Genomic DNA, 18,046 nt, shown 5'->3' on the forward strand with positions numbered 1-18,046 from the left:
AAAGTGTGGGCTTCTGAGAATCCATAGTATAATTATAAGACTTTTGAAAAAAATATAAAGAATTAGAAGGGAAGGTGAACGAAAGAATGAAGGAGAGAAAGAAAAGAGATGATTGGGAAGGAAAGAAAATAAAGGAAAACAGAAAAAAATAACAGAAAGTTAGAATAAAAGGATGAAAGAAATAATAAGAGATAAAAAAAGGTTTCCGTCATTCTTTGAAATGAATATAGAAAGAAAGAAAGGAAGGAAGGGAAGATTAATAAATGTCTCGCAAAATAAAGGAGACAAAGGGGGAAAGGTGAGAAAAAGAAGGAGGAAAGAAGGAATGAAGGAAATAAACATGTTTCCTTCATTCTTTGAATGAAAGAAAGAAACAAAAGAAAGAAAATAAAAATAAGGGAAAAGAATAAGAAGGGAAAAATGAAGAAAGGAATAAAGAATGGAAGGGAAGAATGAAGGGGAAGAGAACGAAAAAATAGAAAATAATGGAAGGAGAGAAAGAACGAAAAGAAGCAGGAGACGAAGAGAGAAGGAAGCCAAGGTAATTATAAGGAAAGAAAGAATGAAGGAAATAAAAAAGTATATTGGACAAAGAAGGAAAGAAAGAAAAATGAACAGAGAGATCGAGAGAGAGAGAGAGAAAAGAAAATGTCGAGGAAAGAAAGATAGATGGAACAAAAAAGGGCAAGCAGAAAGGATAGGGTATATATAAAATAAAGAAAAGGGAAAAGTTCAAACTTCAAGTAAAAAAAAATCCAATCATCTAATAAAAACCATAACTTTATTTGGTGTTTGTTTAAATGTATTTTTAAAATTTTAAACATAAAATGTTTTAGAAATGAATAAAATTTCAAAGTGAAACATATTGTCAAACTTAAAAATTAGATGAAACATCGCGGCATCGTGCACACCAAGACTCAAAACGAAAGCTGAAACAACTAGAAAAGTCAATAACATTTTCCTCCGATTACATCTCCAAATCATTAAACTGAGAATCCATAGTATAATTATAAGAATTTCCCGCCGATTTTGTGATTATTTTGGTGGAAAAACTGTTTATCATGTGAGGTGTTTGCACCATTGAGAATTTGCTTCGATCCTCCATGCCTAGCTAGTAGCCTGCCACACACAGGCAGGAGGCCAGTTCGCTTGCAATGTATTAGCAAGAAATCATCGCAGAACTTGCAAAAGTTTACAGTTATCGATTTAATTGTTGTCCATGCTTCGTCAGCTGTTGGTAGAAACACGCGCGAAAATGTTGACCTATACTTCCTGGGTCAAACTGCGCACTGTGATGCGCACTGGATCGGCCCGAATTCAGGGAGAAACAGCGTTAGAAAGATGGTCGTATAAACGCTGATTCTGTTGGATCGTGATTCATGTTGCTGTTTTGAATCATGATTCAAATCCTGATTCCAATCATGATTCTGGGTTGAGGTCGCATAAACGCAGCCATATACATGTATGTTTAATGATCAATGTTTGTACACATGTAGGTCCATACTCTTGAGATTGGGGATTATGGGATTTTCAATAAGCCTCTATCATCAGCCTCTTCACATCACCTTTTGTCATATTTAAGAAGCATTGTAAACAACTAAGTTTAGAATTTTAGTTAATTTTAAAGTAAACTGAATACATTTTAACTGAATTCCGATATAATCATATGTGATAGTCATAGTGGGCTTTTAGTGGGGTTGGGGATGGGGAGGAATTGTTGCTGTTGTTGTTTTTCTTTCTTTAAATGTTTTATTGTAATCTATATTTTTATATGTGTTTACCCGTTTAGCATTTTTTTTACTTTGTTAATAATAAACCGATAATAAGATCGCCATTATGACGTTAACTGGCGTTAACTGATTTTACTGCATTACTCCATTTTTAAGTGTTTCTATTTTATCATGCTGGTGTGATTTGTTGTTGTTCTCTGGTTTTTATAGTTGCTGTATGTTGTATGTAATGTTTTACTCTTTTACATTGTGTAATATTGTAATATGTTTGTTTACATTTAACAGGGCTCTCTTGCAAAGCAGTTGTATACTGAAGAGACTACCCTGGGTAAATAAAACAAAAAATAAAAAAAAATGTAAAAAGAGCTCATATTGTTCTCTAAAGGTTAGATGGTTTATTTGATAGAATGTCAAATTTATCTTTAATATGAAAATAAACAAGATGACACCTGTCTAGCTGTTTAGTAAATGTACACAGTAATTCCTAACATTTGACAGGGATGTACACGTATGAAATTCTGAGTTCACATGCCATTATCAACAGGATAGAGTCTCACTTTCTTAAGTTTTATTTTTCATCCCAATTGTTTATATTCACTATGTAAGTGTCAGGGAGATTCCCTAAAATGTGTACAAGCCATTCACATTTGTTATCATGTTAATTACATTCATGTACATGCTCCCCTTCATTTGACTATTTCTGACTTTGGTTGACTACAAGGTCAAATACAAAATAATTGTAAACATCTAGACAAATGGAATGTAAATTACTTTCTGGAGTTTACTGGTTGGTACAGCATAATGGATTGCACCATTAGTTCAACATGAATAGCTCCATGTATTAATACAGATCATGTGCATGTATAGTAATTGTCTTTGTAGAAAATCATGAATATTTTTCTTTTACAAAGTTCACAATTTTGAAAATTCTACAAATAGTTCCTTTCTCTAAAAAATATTGGATTTCATTCTAATTTCTATTCATCATTATTAATTGAAGTCGATGGTGTATAACATCCAGGAAGTACATGTAGGACTGTGATTAATTTAGGGCACTAAATTAATCTAGAATACAATATCTAATCATGGTTAACCTTAATATAACCATCAGAGACAAACACTACACATAGTTTTGCAGACTGTTCATTACAGCATTTGATACTGGGTAAATTTCCATTTCTTTGCTAGACCTACAAATTTTTCTTCTAGTAGTAACCAAACAGAATTAACAAACTATTTGAAATTGATATTTAAATACCAGGAGCGGTATTCTGAGGTTATTTTATCTTTAAAATATTTTATTTGATCTCTTAAAATGAAATTGGTATACTGAGATGACATCTTATCTCCAAAATAAAATTTACAATTTTATCTTGAGTAACTATAGATGATATGCAACAGAACAGTGCCTGCGTAGACATAACCATCGCGTATCTGGGTATTGCAACGCAGATGATGTGCTTGTGCCAAAGTAACTTAGAAGAAAAAAATAAACTTAAAAGAGGGTAGGGGCTATTTTATCTCAGCGACGTTGATATCACCAATATTTCTAGGTGAATTAACCCCAAATGTTGACACGAAAATGAAGAAAAATTATATATTTAATGAGAATAACACATAACGTCAGAAATCAGAAAGTATTTCATAGAATATAGAGACTTTGAATAAAGATGAGAGTATTGTCCTTTTTGTTAAAAAGAAATCTCTGTAAAGAAGCGCAAGCGTATAGTGCAAGCGTATTTGAAGTCAATAAATTAACGCAATCTGTCCCCTTTGCCACACCTGGCGGAATGGATTTCAATTGGTTGAGTGACACGAGAGAGCTATAAAAGCATGTTTCTAATTTGATATTGATTAGAAGGTAGGTGTGTCTTACAGAGATAAAACTGTTCTCAGAATACCAATTCGGAGAGATTTCAAGGGTATTTCATCTCACTGATTTTAACGGAGATAAAATGGATCTCAAAATACCACCCCAGGGTAGTAAACTATCCCGTACTAACACTTCAATCCAATTTGCAGCCTGTCAATACCCACTATCCTATTTCAAACAGAATTTATTGAATGACCTTTCATAAATTATTATATCCTATAAAGCAAAATAAACAAAACAAACAAGCAGAACACGCAAACACCAATAACCAATGCATAACATAGTATAATAACTCAATGTTAATAACGTCAGTAATATTGGGCTTAATACACAGTGCTTATGCTAGGTCACTGGATGAGATTGTTGACAAGTCTCATGCATTCAACACACAAACACACATTTCTTTCATTACACACATACAATTTAAAGTTAAAACAACATTACAACTATTCATTTTTAATATAATTATGTACAAAATATGAGTATTATACAGCCATTGAGATGTATATTCTACAGATCATCAGAAACCAACTCTCTAAACATACATTACATTGAGCAGGACAAAAACACATTTGTCTTGCCAACAGATACATGTTCCGGTAATGTTGATTGAAAAATATTAATTTGAAACTGATGTCAAGTTTTAAGGCAGGTATTTATCTTCTACAATATGTGAGTCAGCAAGGAAACAGTATGTCCATATTCATATCCATTTTCCATTCCAGCTTTTACCCTGCATACCATCTCAATCTAAACCACCTGGTCATTGTTCATTTCATCCTATTATTATGTTTCATGTATACACTCAATGTAGCTCTCACTGTACTGTATACATTGTATGTATCATGGTCAATATCACTCTCATACACATACCACATACACCTCTGATATTCAATGATCTAATTTCTCTCTCACCTTTTTGAAACTGATATTTCTCTTTATATCTTACATGTGATTATCATATTAGAGATGACTAGGAAGAATCACATATGGATAAAGTTAAAAAGGATTCCATGTTTCGATCTACATCAATCATAACCAAACACTTGAAGATATGACAAATTTTTCAATTACAGCATAATTGTGCATTAGAACCAAATTTGAAAAAGAAATCTCATCTAGTCTCCTTTATTTATAAACATTCTCAAACAATATTTCTAAGTAGCATGAAATATGTTCTTTAATGTATTCAACACAATAAAATTAGATAAACACTTTTTCACTATTCCAAGTTCTCCAAACATGGTGTGAGAATAAAGTAGAGGCAGACATACCTTCAAGGTTGAAGCCTTCTCATTCAGATGAGAATAGAACTCCTCCTGGTCACAAACTCCTCTCAGTGTCAGGTTAGTCAGGTTAGGTAGGGAGCATAACGCTTCTGCTATGTGATGTGAAGAGGCTGATGATAGAGGCTCATCATTCCAAATCTCAAGAGTATGGACCTACATGTGTACAAACATTGATCATTAAACATACATGTACATATCAGATGGTATGATCATGCTGTAATGCTTCAAGTTAAACTGGTTCAAAATGTGTTGATAAGGCTAATAATTGCAATAGATGTATTTCAGAACATAATATTTTAGCATCCATACCTGTTTAAGCTTCACAGCTTTTCTGTTGAGGTGTATGTTGTTAAAGGACAACACATTTTAATATAGATGAATTTTGAAAGAACTGATTATTACAGGTAAACTCTGTACACTTATTCTACATTACAGCATCACTTTCAACAATTTCTGCGATATCATGAAAAAGATTGATTTAAAAGATCCTACATATGAAGACAATAATCTCAGATACTCTGTGATATGTTTGTTACTTCATATTTGTATTCTATTTTTAGTAACCTTTTACCCTGCATACCATCTCAATCTAAACCACCTGGTCATTGTTCATTTCATCCTATTATTATGTTCCATGTATACACTCAATGTAGCTCTCACTGTACTGTATACATTGTATGTATCATGGTCAATATCACTCTCATACACATATCACATGCACCTCTGATATTCAATGATCTACTTTCTCTCCCACCTTTTTGAAGCTGATATTTCTCTTTATATCTTACATGTGTATTATCATATTAGAGATGACTAGGAAGAATCACATATGGATAAAGTTAAAAAGGTTTCCATGTTTCAACATCAATCATAACCAAACACTTGAAGATATGACAAATTTGTCAATTACAGCATACTTGTGCATTAGAGCAAAATTTCCAAAACATTTACTCATCTAGTCTCCTTTATTGTACACCCCTAAATAGTATGAAAAAATATGTTCTTTAATGTATTTAACACAATAGAATTAGATAGACATGTTTTCATTATTTCATGTTTTCAAACATGGTGTGAGAATAAAGTAGAGACAGACATACCTTCAAGGTTGAAGCCTTCTCATTCAGATGAGAATAGAACTCCTCCTGGTAACAACCTCCTCTCAGTGTCAGGTTAGTCAGGTTAGGTAGGGAGCATAACGCTTCTGCTATGTGCTGTGAAGAGGCTGATGATAGAGGCTCATCATTCCAAATCTTAAGAGTATGGACCTACATGTGTACAAACATTGATCATTAAACATACATGTACATATCAGATGGTATGATCATGCTGTAATGCTTCAAGTTAAACTGGTTCAAAATGTGTTGATAAGGCTAATAATTGCAATAGATGTATTTCAGAACATAATATTTTAGCATCCATACCTGTTTAAGCTTCACAGCTTTTCTGTTGAGGTGTATGTTGTTAAAGGACAACACATTTTAATATAGATGAATTTTGAAAGAACTGATTATTACAGGTAAACTCTGTACACTTATTCTACATTACAGCATCACTTTCAACAATTTCTGCGATATCATGAAAAAGATTGATTTAAAAGATCCTACATATGAAGACAATAATCTCAGATACTCTGTGATATGTTTGTTACTTCATATTTGTATTCTATTTTTAGTAACCTTTTACCCTGCATACCATCTCAATCTAAACCACCTGGTCATTGTTCATTTCATCCTATTATTATGTTTCATGTATACACTCAATGTAGCTCTCACTGTACTGTATACATTGTATGTATCATGGTCAATATCACTCTCATACACATATCACATGCACCTCTGATATTCAATGATCTACTTTCTCTCCCACCTTTTTTAAGCTGATATTTCTCTTTATATCTTCCATGTATACCAATTTCATCAGGAGATGTCTTGTTAAACTCACAGATGGACAAAGATGTAAACAATTTCTTACTTCTGCATCAATCATAACCAAATACACTTGAGGACATGCAAACTGTTTCAATTACAGCATACCTGTGCATTAGAGCCGATTTTCCAAAACATTTACTCATCGAGCCTCCTTTATTAATGAACACCCCTAAATAGTATTAAAAATATGTTCTTTAATGTATTTAACACAATAAAATTAGATAGACATGTTTTCATTATTTCATGTTTTCAAACATGTTATGAGTATAAAGTAGAAGCAAGCATACCTTCAAGGTTGAAGCCTTCTCATTCAGATGAGAACAGAACTCCTCCTGGTAACAACCTCCTCTCAGTGTCAGGTTAGTCAGGTTAGGTAGAGAGCATAAAGCGTCTGCTAGGTGATGTGAAGAGGCTGATGATAGAGGCTCATAATTATCAATCTCAAGAGTATGGACCTACATGTGTACAAACATTGATCATTAAACATACATGTACATATCAGATGGTATGATCATGCTGTAATGCTTCAAGTAAACTGGTTCAAAAAAGTTTGCATCACAACATAACATTTTAGCATCCATACCTGTTTAGGCTTCACATCTTTTCTGTTGAGGTGTATTCTGTTAAAGGACAACACATTTTTAATACCTAAATGTATGAACTTTGAAAGAATGAATTATTACAGGTAATCTATGTACCCTTATTCTCCATTACAGCATCACTTTTAACAATTATGAGATATCATGAAAATGATTAATTTAAAAGATCATACATGTGAAGACCATAATAATCTCAGATACTCTATGATTTGTTTGTTACTCGATATTTGTATTCTATTTTCAGTAACCTTTTACCCTGCATACCATCTCAATCTAAACCACCTGGTCATTGTTCATTTCATCCTATTATTATGTTCCATGTATACACTCAATGTAGCTCTCACTGTACTGTATACATTGTATGTATCACGGTCAATATCACTCTCATACACATACCACATGCACCTCTGATATTCAATGATCTAATTTCTCTGCCACCTTTTTGAAGCTGATATTTCTCTTTATATCTTCCATGTGTATTATCATATTAGAAATGACAAGGCAGAATCGCATATGGATAAAGTTAAAAAGGATTCCATGTTTTGACATCATAACCAAACACTTGAAAATAATCAATTGACAATTTCTCAATTACAGCATATCTGTGCATAAGAGCCAAATTTCCAAAACATTTACCTATCTAGTCTCCTTTATTCATAAAAACTCCCAAACAATACATCTAAATAGTATAAAAAATTATGTTCTCTAACATATTTACACCATAAAATCGAATAAACACTTTTTCATTATTTTATGTTTTCAAACATGGTGTGAGAATAAAATAGAAGCAAGCATACCTTCAAGGTTGAAGCCTTCTCATTCAGATGAGAATAGAACTCCTCCTGGTCACAAACTCCTCTCAGTGTCAGGTTAGTCAGGTTAGGTAGGGAGCATACAGCTCCTACTAGGTGATGTGAAGAGGCTGATGATAGAGGCTCATCATTCTCAATCTCAAGAGTATGGACCTACATGTGTACAAACATTGATCATTAAACATACATGTACATATCAGATGGTATGATCATGCTGTAATGCTTCAAGTTAAACTGGTTCAAAAATGTGTTGATAATGCTAATATATGCATAGATGTATTTCACAACATATTTTAGCATCCATACCTGGAATAGGCTTTACAGCTTTCTGTTGAAGTTTATTATGTTTAAGAACTAAACAATTTGAAAAGTATATGAATCTTGAAAGAAGGAATTATTACAGGTTATCTCTGTACCCTTATTCAACATAGCATCACTTTCAACAATTTCTGAGATTTCATGAAAATTATTAATTTATAAGATCATACATGTGAAGACCATAATAATATCAGATACTCTGTGATATATTTGTTACTCCATATGTATTATATTTTTAGTAACCTTTTACCCTGCATACCATCTCAATCTAAACCACCTGGTCATTGTTCATTTCATCCTATTATTATTATGTTCCATGTATACACTCAATGTAGCTCTCACTGTACTGTATACATTGTATGTATCATGGTCAATATCACTCTCATACACATACCACATGCACCTCTGATATTCAATGATCTAATTTCTCTCCCACCTTTTTGAAGCTGATATTTCTCTCTATATATTCCATGTGCATTATTATATTAGAGATGACTAGGAAGAATCACATATGGATAAACTTAAAAAGGTTTCCATGTTTCAACATCAATCATAACCAAACACTTGAAGATATGACAAATTTGTCAATTACAGCATACTTGTGCATTAGAGCAAAATTTCCAAAACATTTTCTCATCTAGTCTCCTTTATTGTACACCCCTAAATAGTATGAAAAAATATGTTCTTTAATGTATTTAACACAATAAAATTAGATAGACATGTTTTCATTATTTCATGTTTTCAAACATGGTGTGAGAATAAAGTAGAGGCAGACATACCTTCAAGGTTGAAGCCTTCTTATTCAGATGAGAACAGAACTCCTCCTGGTCACAATCTCCACGCAGTGTCAGGTTAGTCAGGTTAGGTAGGGAGCATAAAGCTCCTACTAGGTGATGTGAAGAGACTGATGATAGAGGCTCATTATTCTCAATCTCAAGAGTATGGACCTACATGTGTACAAACATTGATCATTAAACATACATGTACATATCAGATGGTATGATCATGCTGTAATGCTTCAAGTTAAACTGGTTCAAAAATGTGTTGATAAGGCTAATGTATGCATAGATGTATTTCACAACATAATATTTTAGCATCCATACCTGTTTAGGCTTCACATCTTTTCTGTTTAGGTGTATTTTGTGATATGTTTGTTACTCCATATTTGTATTCTATTTTCAGTAACCTTTTACCCTGCATACCATCTCAATCTAAACCACCTGGTCATTGTTCATTTCATCCTATTATTATGTTCCATGTATACACTCAATGTAGCTCTCACTGTACTGTATACATTGTATGTATCATGGTCAATATCACTCTCATACACATACCACATGCACCTCTGATATTCAATGATCTACTTTCTCTCCCACCTTTTTGAAGCTGATATTTCTCTTTATATCTTACATGTGTATTATCATATTAGAGATGACTAGGAAGAATCACATATGGATAAAGTTAAAAATTATTCCGTGCTTCGACATCATAACCAAACACTTGAAAATAATGAATAGACAATTTCTCAATTATAGCATATCTGTGCATTAGAGCCAAATTTCCAAAACATTTACTCATCTAGTCTCCTTTATTATTAAACACTCCAAAACAATACATCTAAATATTACAAGAAATTTATGTTCTCTAACATATTTAACACATAGAATCGAATAAACACTTTTTCATTATTCCATATTTTCATGTGAAGACCATAATAATCTCAGATACTCTATGTTTGTTACTTCATATTTGTATTCTATTTTCAGTAACCTTTTACCCTGCATACCATCTCAATCTAAACCACCTGGTCATTGTTCATTTCATCCTATTATTATGTTCCATGTATACACTCAATGTAGCTCTCACTGTACTGTATACATTGTATGTATCATGGTCAATATCACTCTCATACACATATCACATGCACCTCTGATATTCAATGATCTACTTTCTCTCCCACCTTTTTGAAGCTGATATTTCTCTTTATATCTTCCATGTGTATTATCATAAGAGATGACTAGGAAGAATCACATATGGATGAATTTAAAAAGATCCAAACACTTTATTTTCATTATATAGCTTTTCTGTTTAAGTGCATGTATTATGTTAATACTAAAACCTCTGAATATTGAAAGAATTAAATTTTTCAAAATCATTTATCTTGGTCATGTACTGTTGGCATTATAAACTGCCTTATTCTTGTGGAAGCGTAGTGGTGTAGCGGTTCTGACTCTCGCCTTGTAATCAGAGGGTCATGTTTTTGAATCCCACCATGGCCTAGCATCCTTTGGCAACGCATAAATCAACACTTTGCCACTCTTAGCCAGGTAATAATTGAGTACAGGTAGGAAACAACCATCATTGTGGTTGGTTTAGCAGGTGTACACCTATAAAAACAGGCTGCTTAAAGCTTAATTAAGTGAATGGGTAACAATAATTGTGAAGCGCTTTGAGAAGTCGTAGACTGATAAAGCGCTATATGCCAATTATTATTCTCAAAACAAAATTAGATGATTTACAAGTTTACAAAAGCCTGTAATTGATGTGACCTATAATTACTTTTCAATGCAAAGAAGTTAATAATTTCAAACATTCTTTCAAGAACAACATGTGCTGCTCCTGCATGTCTATATAGATGTATTCCATTTTCAGAAGCCTTCACCCTGCAAACCATCTCAATCCAACCCACCTGGTCATTTTTCATTACCTTCACTCTATGTATATTCCTTATACTGTAATACACACATGTATCATGGACATTGTCATTCAATATCACTCTCATACAAATACCACATGCACAAATTCAATGATCTACTTTCTCTCCTACATGTAACTTTTAAAGCTAATATTTCCCTTTTTAACTTCCATGATTATGAAGTATTATTAATTAAAAGATGTCTAGGAAGATATGGATTTTATAAAGTTGAAAACGATTCCATGTTTTTCATCAATTAGATGTTTTGCGTCAAAACACTTGAAAGTATAACACACTTTAAATGACAGCATACCTGTGCATTAACCAGATTTTTAAAAATCTCTCATTTAGTCTCCTTTATTTATAAGCACTCTCAGATAATATTGTCTACATACATGTACATGTAGTACAAAAATTTGTTCTTAAATGTAATTATCCACGATTACATTTTTCGATAAAAAGGGCAGCTGCCCAAAATAATACATAATATAAAATGCATAAATAGTATCTTAATGGTTTGTGATGATTTATTTTCACCAAACATTATGAAAGGAATTTGCTCGCATATAACATCAATCAAATATTTAATAGTAACTTTGTTTATTCGTTATGATGGATTTTCTTGAACCTTCAATATTTTTTTAATATTTTCTCTTATTTTTATCATTTTTTTTGTCAGGGTGAACTTCCCCTTTAAATACATTTGCTATGTTCTTCCTTGTACATACATCAGTATTTATCAAAGATGTATGAAAAGAATCATGAATCGGCATTGGTCAGTTACTTAATATATAGGCCTGCCATAACTATGTAAACCTGTGTAGCGATTATAACCAGAACTTCATAACAGAATTAGCTGGACACCAAACCTGTGCAGTACATGTAAAACAAAAAAATATCCAGGATATTAAAGGGGAAGTTCACCCTGAAGAAAACTTTATTGTGAAAATAGCAGAAAAAATAGTAAAAAATATAGGTGAAGGTTTGAGGAAAATCCGTTAAAGAGTAAGAAAGTTATTAAAGTTCAAAATTTTTGATTTGTGACGTCATAAACGAGTAGCTGCCCCATGTGTTATGTAATATAAAATGTATGAATTTCAAATTTTGTATGGTTCCTGATGACTTAATTTTGTTTTCTTTTCATGATTGGGTGTGAAATGATTTGTCTATTGATATACAAAAGTTACAGTGAAAACCATTTTCAATTTTCTGAGAAAATGACATTTCATTGATTTTTTACCATTCGCTTTGTAGGAATGCTGCTCGCATATGACGTCACAAATCAAATAATTGAAATTCTAATAACTTTTTAATTATTTGATGAATTTTTGTCAAACCTTCGGCAATATTCTTTATTATTTTTTTCTATCTTTATAATAAACTTTTTGTCAGGGTGAACTTCCCCTTTAATGCACCTTTTGTTTGTTATTTAAAACAATCTAGAGGGTATGTTAATACATATTTGGTAATATTTTGCATTATACAGCGCTTAACACAACGGAACAATGTCACTAAGCACTTTACAGAAATATTACCCAGATCAAAGGATCCTTGCAGGCCCGCATACAATGTATGCACCTTCTCCACTCCCTGGGGAGCATTCCAACAAGAGTTCCAAGACTCAATTGCTAGGCATACTATTTATAGGCTTTCGCATCCTACCGGGTACCCATTTAATGCCTGGGTGAAGAGTGGCAAATTGTGGATTGATGCCTTGCCAAAGGACGCTATACCATGGTGGTATTCGAACACACGACCCTCTGATTACAAGGCGAAGGTCAGAACCGCTACACTACTGCGCTTAAATGTACATGTACAATGTCTTTGTCCATCAACTATCCATTGTAATCTATTAAAACGTTTCTTTCTATCTCTTTTTAATACCAAGAGCCTCATAAAAGCAGCTAGGTTGAAAGATTGGCCCCATTTTTAAAATAAACATTACTTAGAGATTGGTGCTAATTAGTACTACTACACTGTACCTCATTTGATATGTCTGGTCTTAGCAAAGCTCCATCCCAAACCATCAATGACATTATATGCTACATTTGCTTTGTTTTAGCTTTCTTTAGAAATAATAGAATGATAATATTCCTGGCATTATTACGCTGTTAAAGTGATTGGTTAACATTGGTTTGACTTTTAAAAAATCTGAGCTAGAAGGTCACACTTGTCACATATGTCTGTGATATGTTACAAAAATGAAGCCTTGAAAAAATTGCATTCGAAAATCATTATTTACTGATTCAAAAATTGAAATATAAAGTGACCGGAAACACCATCTTAGTCACTTTCATCCCATACAGTTATGTGTACTATTTAGGCGTCTATAAGACGCCTATTTACAAAATTGGGGTTTGCCTTGTAGTTTTAGCTTTTCATTCTCAATGGTTGTTTTCAGGGTTTATTAGTTCAAATACATGCACTTGTACACATGTTTCATCTTGGTTTGAGAATTTTTTAAATTGGCTGCTCACAAAGTTAAACAATACCTTTAAGATTATTACCGCATAAGGACTGATTTCTTTTCCCTTCTCTTTGCCCTCTCACCTATATTTCTCCCTTTGTCTCTCTCTCTTCTTCCTCTTTTCTATCATACTATGTTCGATATCCTTTCTTCCCATCAGTCATTGCTTCCTCATTCTCCCCATCGTGATCACTTTTCAAGCTCCCATTTGCCCCCAAGATTCTTCTTTAAGATATGAATACTCAATTCCAACCATTCTTGCTTTTTTCATATACTTTGCATAATTTATATATATTTGACATATCAATATGTTTGTACAATTATGAATTCATGTAAAAAGAAATTAGAACGAATTAAGTTAAACCACGTATTAGCTTCTCCTCCTCCCCCTTCTCCTTAATTTGTTATGAATTGACTCGTTATAATCCATGTGCATTACTTCACTATGAAATTTGTTATGAATTGAATTGAAATGACTTGTTATAATCCATGTGCATATTATCGTTTTCTTTATGTTTGTTTATGTACATTTATATTCATTGTATGTTGCCCTGTATACTGTTCGTCTAAAACTGATAACCTGGGGTTATTGTAATTGTGTCCCTTTTTATCAATAAATTGTGATTTATATTAAAAAATAATGTTTTTTCCAAATTGGTTTTTAATCATTTAATTTGTCTTACATGTATCTAGGAACGTCACTGCACAAGACTGGCATAATAAATCACTATAATGTAGGCAACTTAAATTGCAATCATATAAATTTTATATCAGGACTATGATTACAGTGTTACATAATTTAGAATTACAAATTACTATTAGTATTGTTTTTAGCACTGTCATTCTCATTATTACTATCATCACCCATCATCTTCTTCCTCCTTATAAATTCTAACATCAACATGACCATCTTATTCTTTAAGATGAATTCTACTTACTGCGGCTTTCCTTCCTTCTCTGGCAAGAGTTTCATAGAAGGTAGGGTGAAATCTTGCCTTCAGTTTAACATCCCTTAGTGACGGTGCTGAGCATATCATCACTGCAACCTCTTTTGATATACCTGGTCCGCAGCAAGGAGATCCAAAATCACCAACACTCATAATGATCTGAAAGTACATTGTAAAGCCATACATCACAATTATATTTCCTATTGGATTGCATTATGTGATATTGAGATTGCCCCATTGAATAATTTAAAATTGTGTATTCTGTAATAAGAGTATAAATGTAAATCGTAAAGTGGTATCTACAATTTTTCGTGTGTAGTTTAAGAAGCCTATTTCAATATGTCTATCCTGTATTCATCTCAAATGAAAAAAATAATTTTAAAGACTTGTACTCAAATATAAGCATGATCTGGTACATATGAATGACAAATTAAAACATTGTTAGAATCAAGTTGATAGTAGGCCTATTAGAGATACTCAGCAGACAATGCTCTCATGTCACTCTCTTGTTTTTATGAATTGATTGTCATTGGGTTCTTTTGTTCTATTGTTTTCATTCAAAATGAAAAATTATATTTCATTTCCAATAGCAATTTTAAGTTTTAAACTAGAATTTTAATTCGTCATGAGGACGAATTAGGTGATCCGTCTCTGATTTTCAGGATCATGAATACAATCACCATTTTTATTGAGAACAATACGATGCTCATATTGGAAACTAAACTTTTATTACGAAAAGAACATGTTGAATACTCTTGAAAAGAGGGAAATGAGAAAACGTGAAATACACGTACATGTAGGTGTAGGCGATACACATTGTACATGTTATAGGCCTATTAAAAACGATTTTAACCTACTTTATTGTGCGATATTTAAACTAATATAAATTGTAATGGTGATTAAGGAACACTTGTGAAATGTTGAAAAGAAAAAAAAAATTGATGTTCACCCTTGACCCTTGACCCTAAGGACCCAAGTCTGATGCCTTACCAATTGAGCTGCACTGTATCCCATAGACTTTCTACACAAGCAAATTAAGAGGATCTCAAATCCAATTTTGCAAGTGAAATACGGGCATGATCCCGGCATCTGATCGGAAAACGAAGACCACACTTGCGATAGCTTACGATCTCAGCTACAACATACTCCAAGCTCAGAGAAAACCGACAAATATAAATTTGAGATATGGCTTGCGAAATAGAGGAATGTAAAATCCAGTTTTGAGAAAAAGTCATTTCCCATAGAGATTGCACACAAAATGAGCGAAAATGACATTTCTCTATAACTTGCCATTTTTCAGGATGATCCATTCCTTTAAAATGGTCGCGAATGGTATCCACTCGTGAATGGAAGTGCCCCCCCCCCCGGATTCCCCCAACATGGTCTAAGTTCATTGACCCTTAATGACCTTTGACCTTGGTCATGTGACCTGAAACTCAGGCAATATATTCAGTAATACTCGATTACCCTTATGTGGATGTTTCATGAATTAGGTCCATATACTTTTTTTAAAGTTATATTTCAAAAACCTAACATTGGTCAAGATTTCAATGTTGACGACGTCACCGCTAGCAGAAAAGCAGTGCCTCAAGTACAAAGTACATGGCTATAGTCTCCCTCTGCTATGCAGGCTAGACAAAAATAGGAAAAATATAACTATATGGCGCATCTCCCAAAAATGTCCCTCTGAAAAAGGGCTGATTTTATTTTAAAATGTGGTAGTATTCTCAATCAAATGTAGAGGAGTAGAAAGTTTATTTCATAATCTAACTTCTATGAAAATTTCACTGGTCTCACTTCAGTGGTTTTGAATACACACCCTGTTACATAAAAGTGGTGCATTTCAGCCCATTCCAAGTTTGCAAGACTGCTGTATTTCTGCATTAGCATGATAACCCTCATTTTACCATCCAGGATCTGAGCAGGGAAATTTATGTGATCTATCAGGACTCATTATTTAACCTGGTCATGATCAGAAGGGTAAAAACCATCAAAAATGAAGTCTTGGTTTTTATTTTCATGATCATTGCATCAAATTAATAGAAGGGCAAACCACAAGTGTATCATACTTCGCAAAAGCAAACATTACATGTACTTGTAGAAATAATTTCATTTTTTCATTCAAAAAGGTCCGTTGAATTAACTTAAGCCCATTAAGTTAATAAAAAGGAATGACATCAAGAATGCAATATAGTTAAAATTGAGCATCAATTAAACATACATAACTTGTCTCTATCATTGTGTATATTCCTTTATCAAAATTGAAATGAATTGTTATTCTCAAATACTGTTTTTGCCCTTCCGAACATGCGCGATGTTATGATTTGATGAGCTTGGTTATATCTTGGAGAATGATCAAATGGGTTGATATGCTAGGCAGTGAAGAATATAAGAAGTGGTAGCAGTGCTGCATGTATGCAAACTTGGAATGGGCTGAAAAGGACCACCCTTACATAATAATGCTTACAAAGTATCAATGCTTTAACTGTATTGAAAAGCTTGTTTTCAAACAGTCAAAGAATATTTCAACGAATATACCATGTGAATAGAAAAAAAAACTTGACAACTCCAATTTAAGGTAAAAATATGTCATGAACACATGGCCGAATGCAGAGATTTTTCACTAGGGGGGGGGGCAGCATGTGGTAAACTTTAAAAAAAAACAATCAAAAGCTAGGGAGTAAAACGACCAAGCTTGCATTGGGGCGTTTTACATTTTGTCAAGTGAAATTGAAGGATTTTGTGCATACTTTTGGTGAATTTTGTGAACATTTTCAGTAAAAAATGTAAGTTTTAAAAATTTGTGGGGGGGGGGGGTAACTGCCACCCTCCTGCGTACAGCCGTGCATGGAGGCATAATCATTATATACGGCTGGAAAGAGTATCTTCCTACAAATAATTTGATAGCACATTTATGTGGTATGTCTTCACACTTGGATAATTCTTTGCAGTGATGTAAATTTTGATTTGCACCAAAGTAAGGCATGACTGCAATGAATGAATCCAGATTTTTATGATGCCATAATCCTACATGAGTTAGTAAACATATTTGTACATCCCTTGTCAATAAAGTTAAATTGAGAACTAATAATAAACAGTGTTTAAAAGATTAACAATTATAATGTAAATTATTTGAATTTGAATTTAATGCAACCCTTGTAGGATTATGACATCATTGACATCTGGATTCATTCATTGCAGTGTCATGCTTTACTTTGGCAAAAATAAAAATTTACATCAGTGCAAAGAATACCTACTGATCATCCCAGCATTAACACATACCCCATAGATATGGTATCAAATTATTTGGAAGAATATACTCTTTCATGCCATTTTTAATAATTAGATGTAAATTGGGGATTCGAGATGTTAAGTTTTTATTGAAATC

General features: G+C 32.8%; 1 protein-coding gene across 11 annotated transcripts in view; it reads right to left on the reverse strand.

Moving 5' to 3' along the window:
- The window catches only part of LOC121416767, a 91,739-nt gene that overhangs the window by 37,671 nt on the left and 36,022 nt on the right, over nt 1-18,046 (reverse strand). For 3 of the 11 annotated variants that reach the window (XM_041610229.1, XM_041610223.1, XM_041610224.1), the window contains 6 exons: nt 14,650-14,817; nt 9,329-9,496; nt 8,217-8,384; nt 7,108-7,275; nt 5,990-6,157; nt 4,878-5,045 (listed from right to left, as the gene is read on the reverse strand). In XM_041610229.1, coding sequence (XP_041466163.1) covers nt 4,878-5,045; nt 5,990-6,157; nt 7,108-7,275; nt 8,217-8,384; nt 9,329-9,496; nt 14,650-14,817 — 1,008 coding nt within the window. The remainder of the gene's footprint in view (nt 1-4,877; nt 5,046-5,989; nt 6,158-7,107; nt 7,276-8,216; nt 8,385-9,328; nt 9,497-14,649; nt 14,818-18,046) is intronic. The other 8 variants (XM_041610225.1, XM_041610226.1, XM_041610228.1 and 5 more) reach the window with 8 other exon arrangements.

Source organism: Lytechinus variegatus, chromosome 6 (genome assembly GCF_018143015.1).
Source record: "Lytechinus variegatus isolate NC3 chromosome 6, Lvar_3.0, whole genome shotgun sequence".
In the NCBI taxonomy this organism is placed as follows: domain Eukaryota; kingdom Metazoa; phylum Echinodermata; class Echinoidea; order Temnopleuroida; family Toxopneustidae; genus Lytechinus; species Lytechinus variegatus.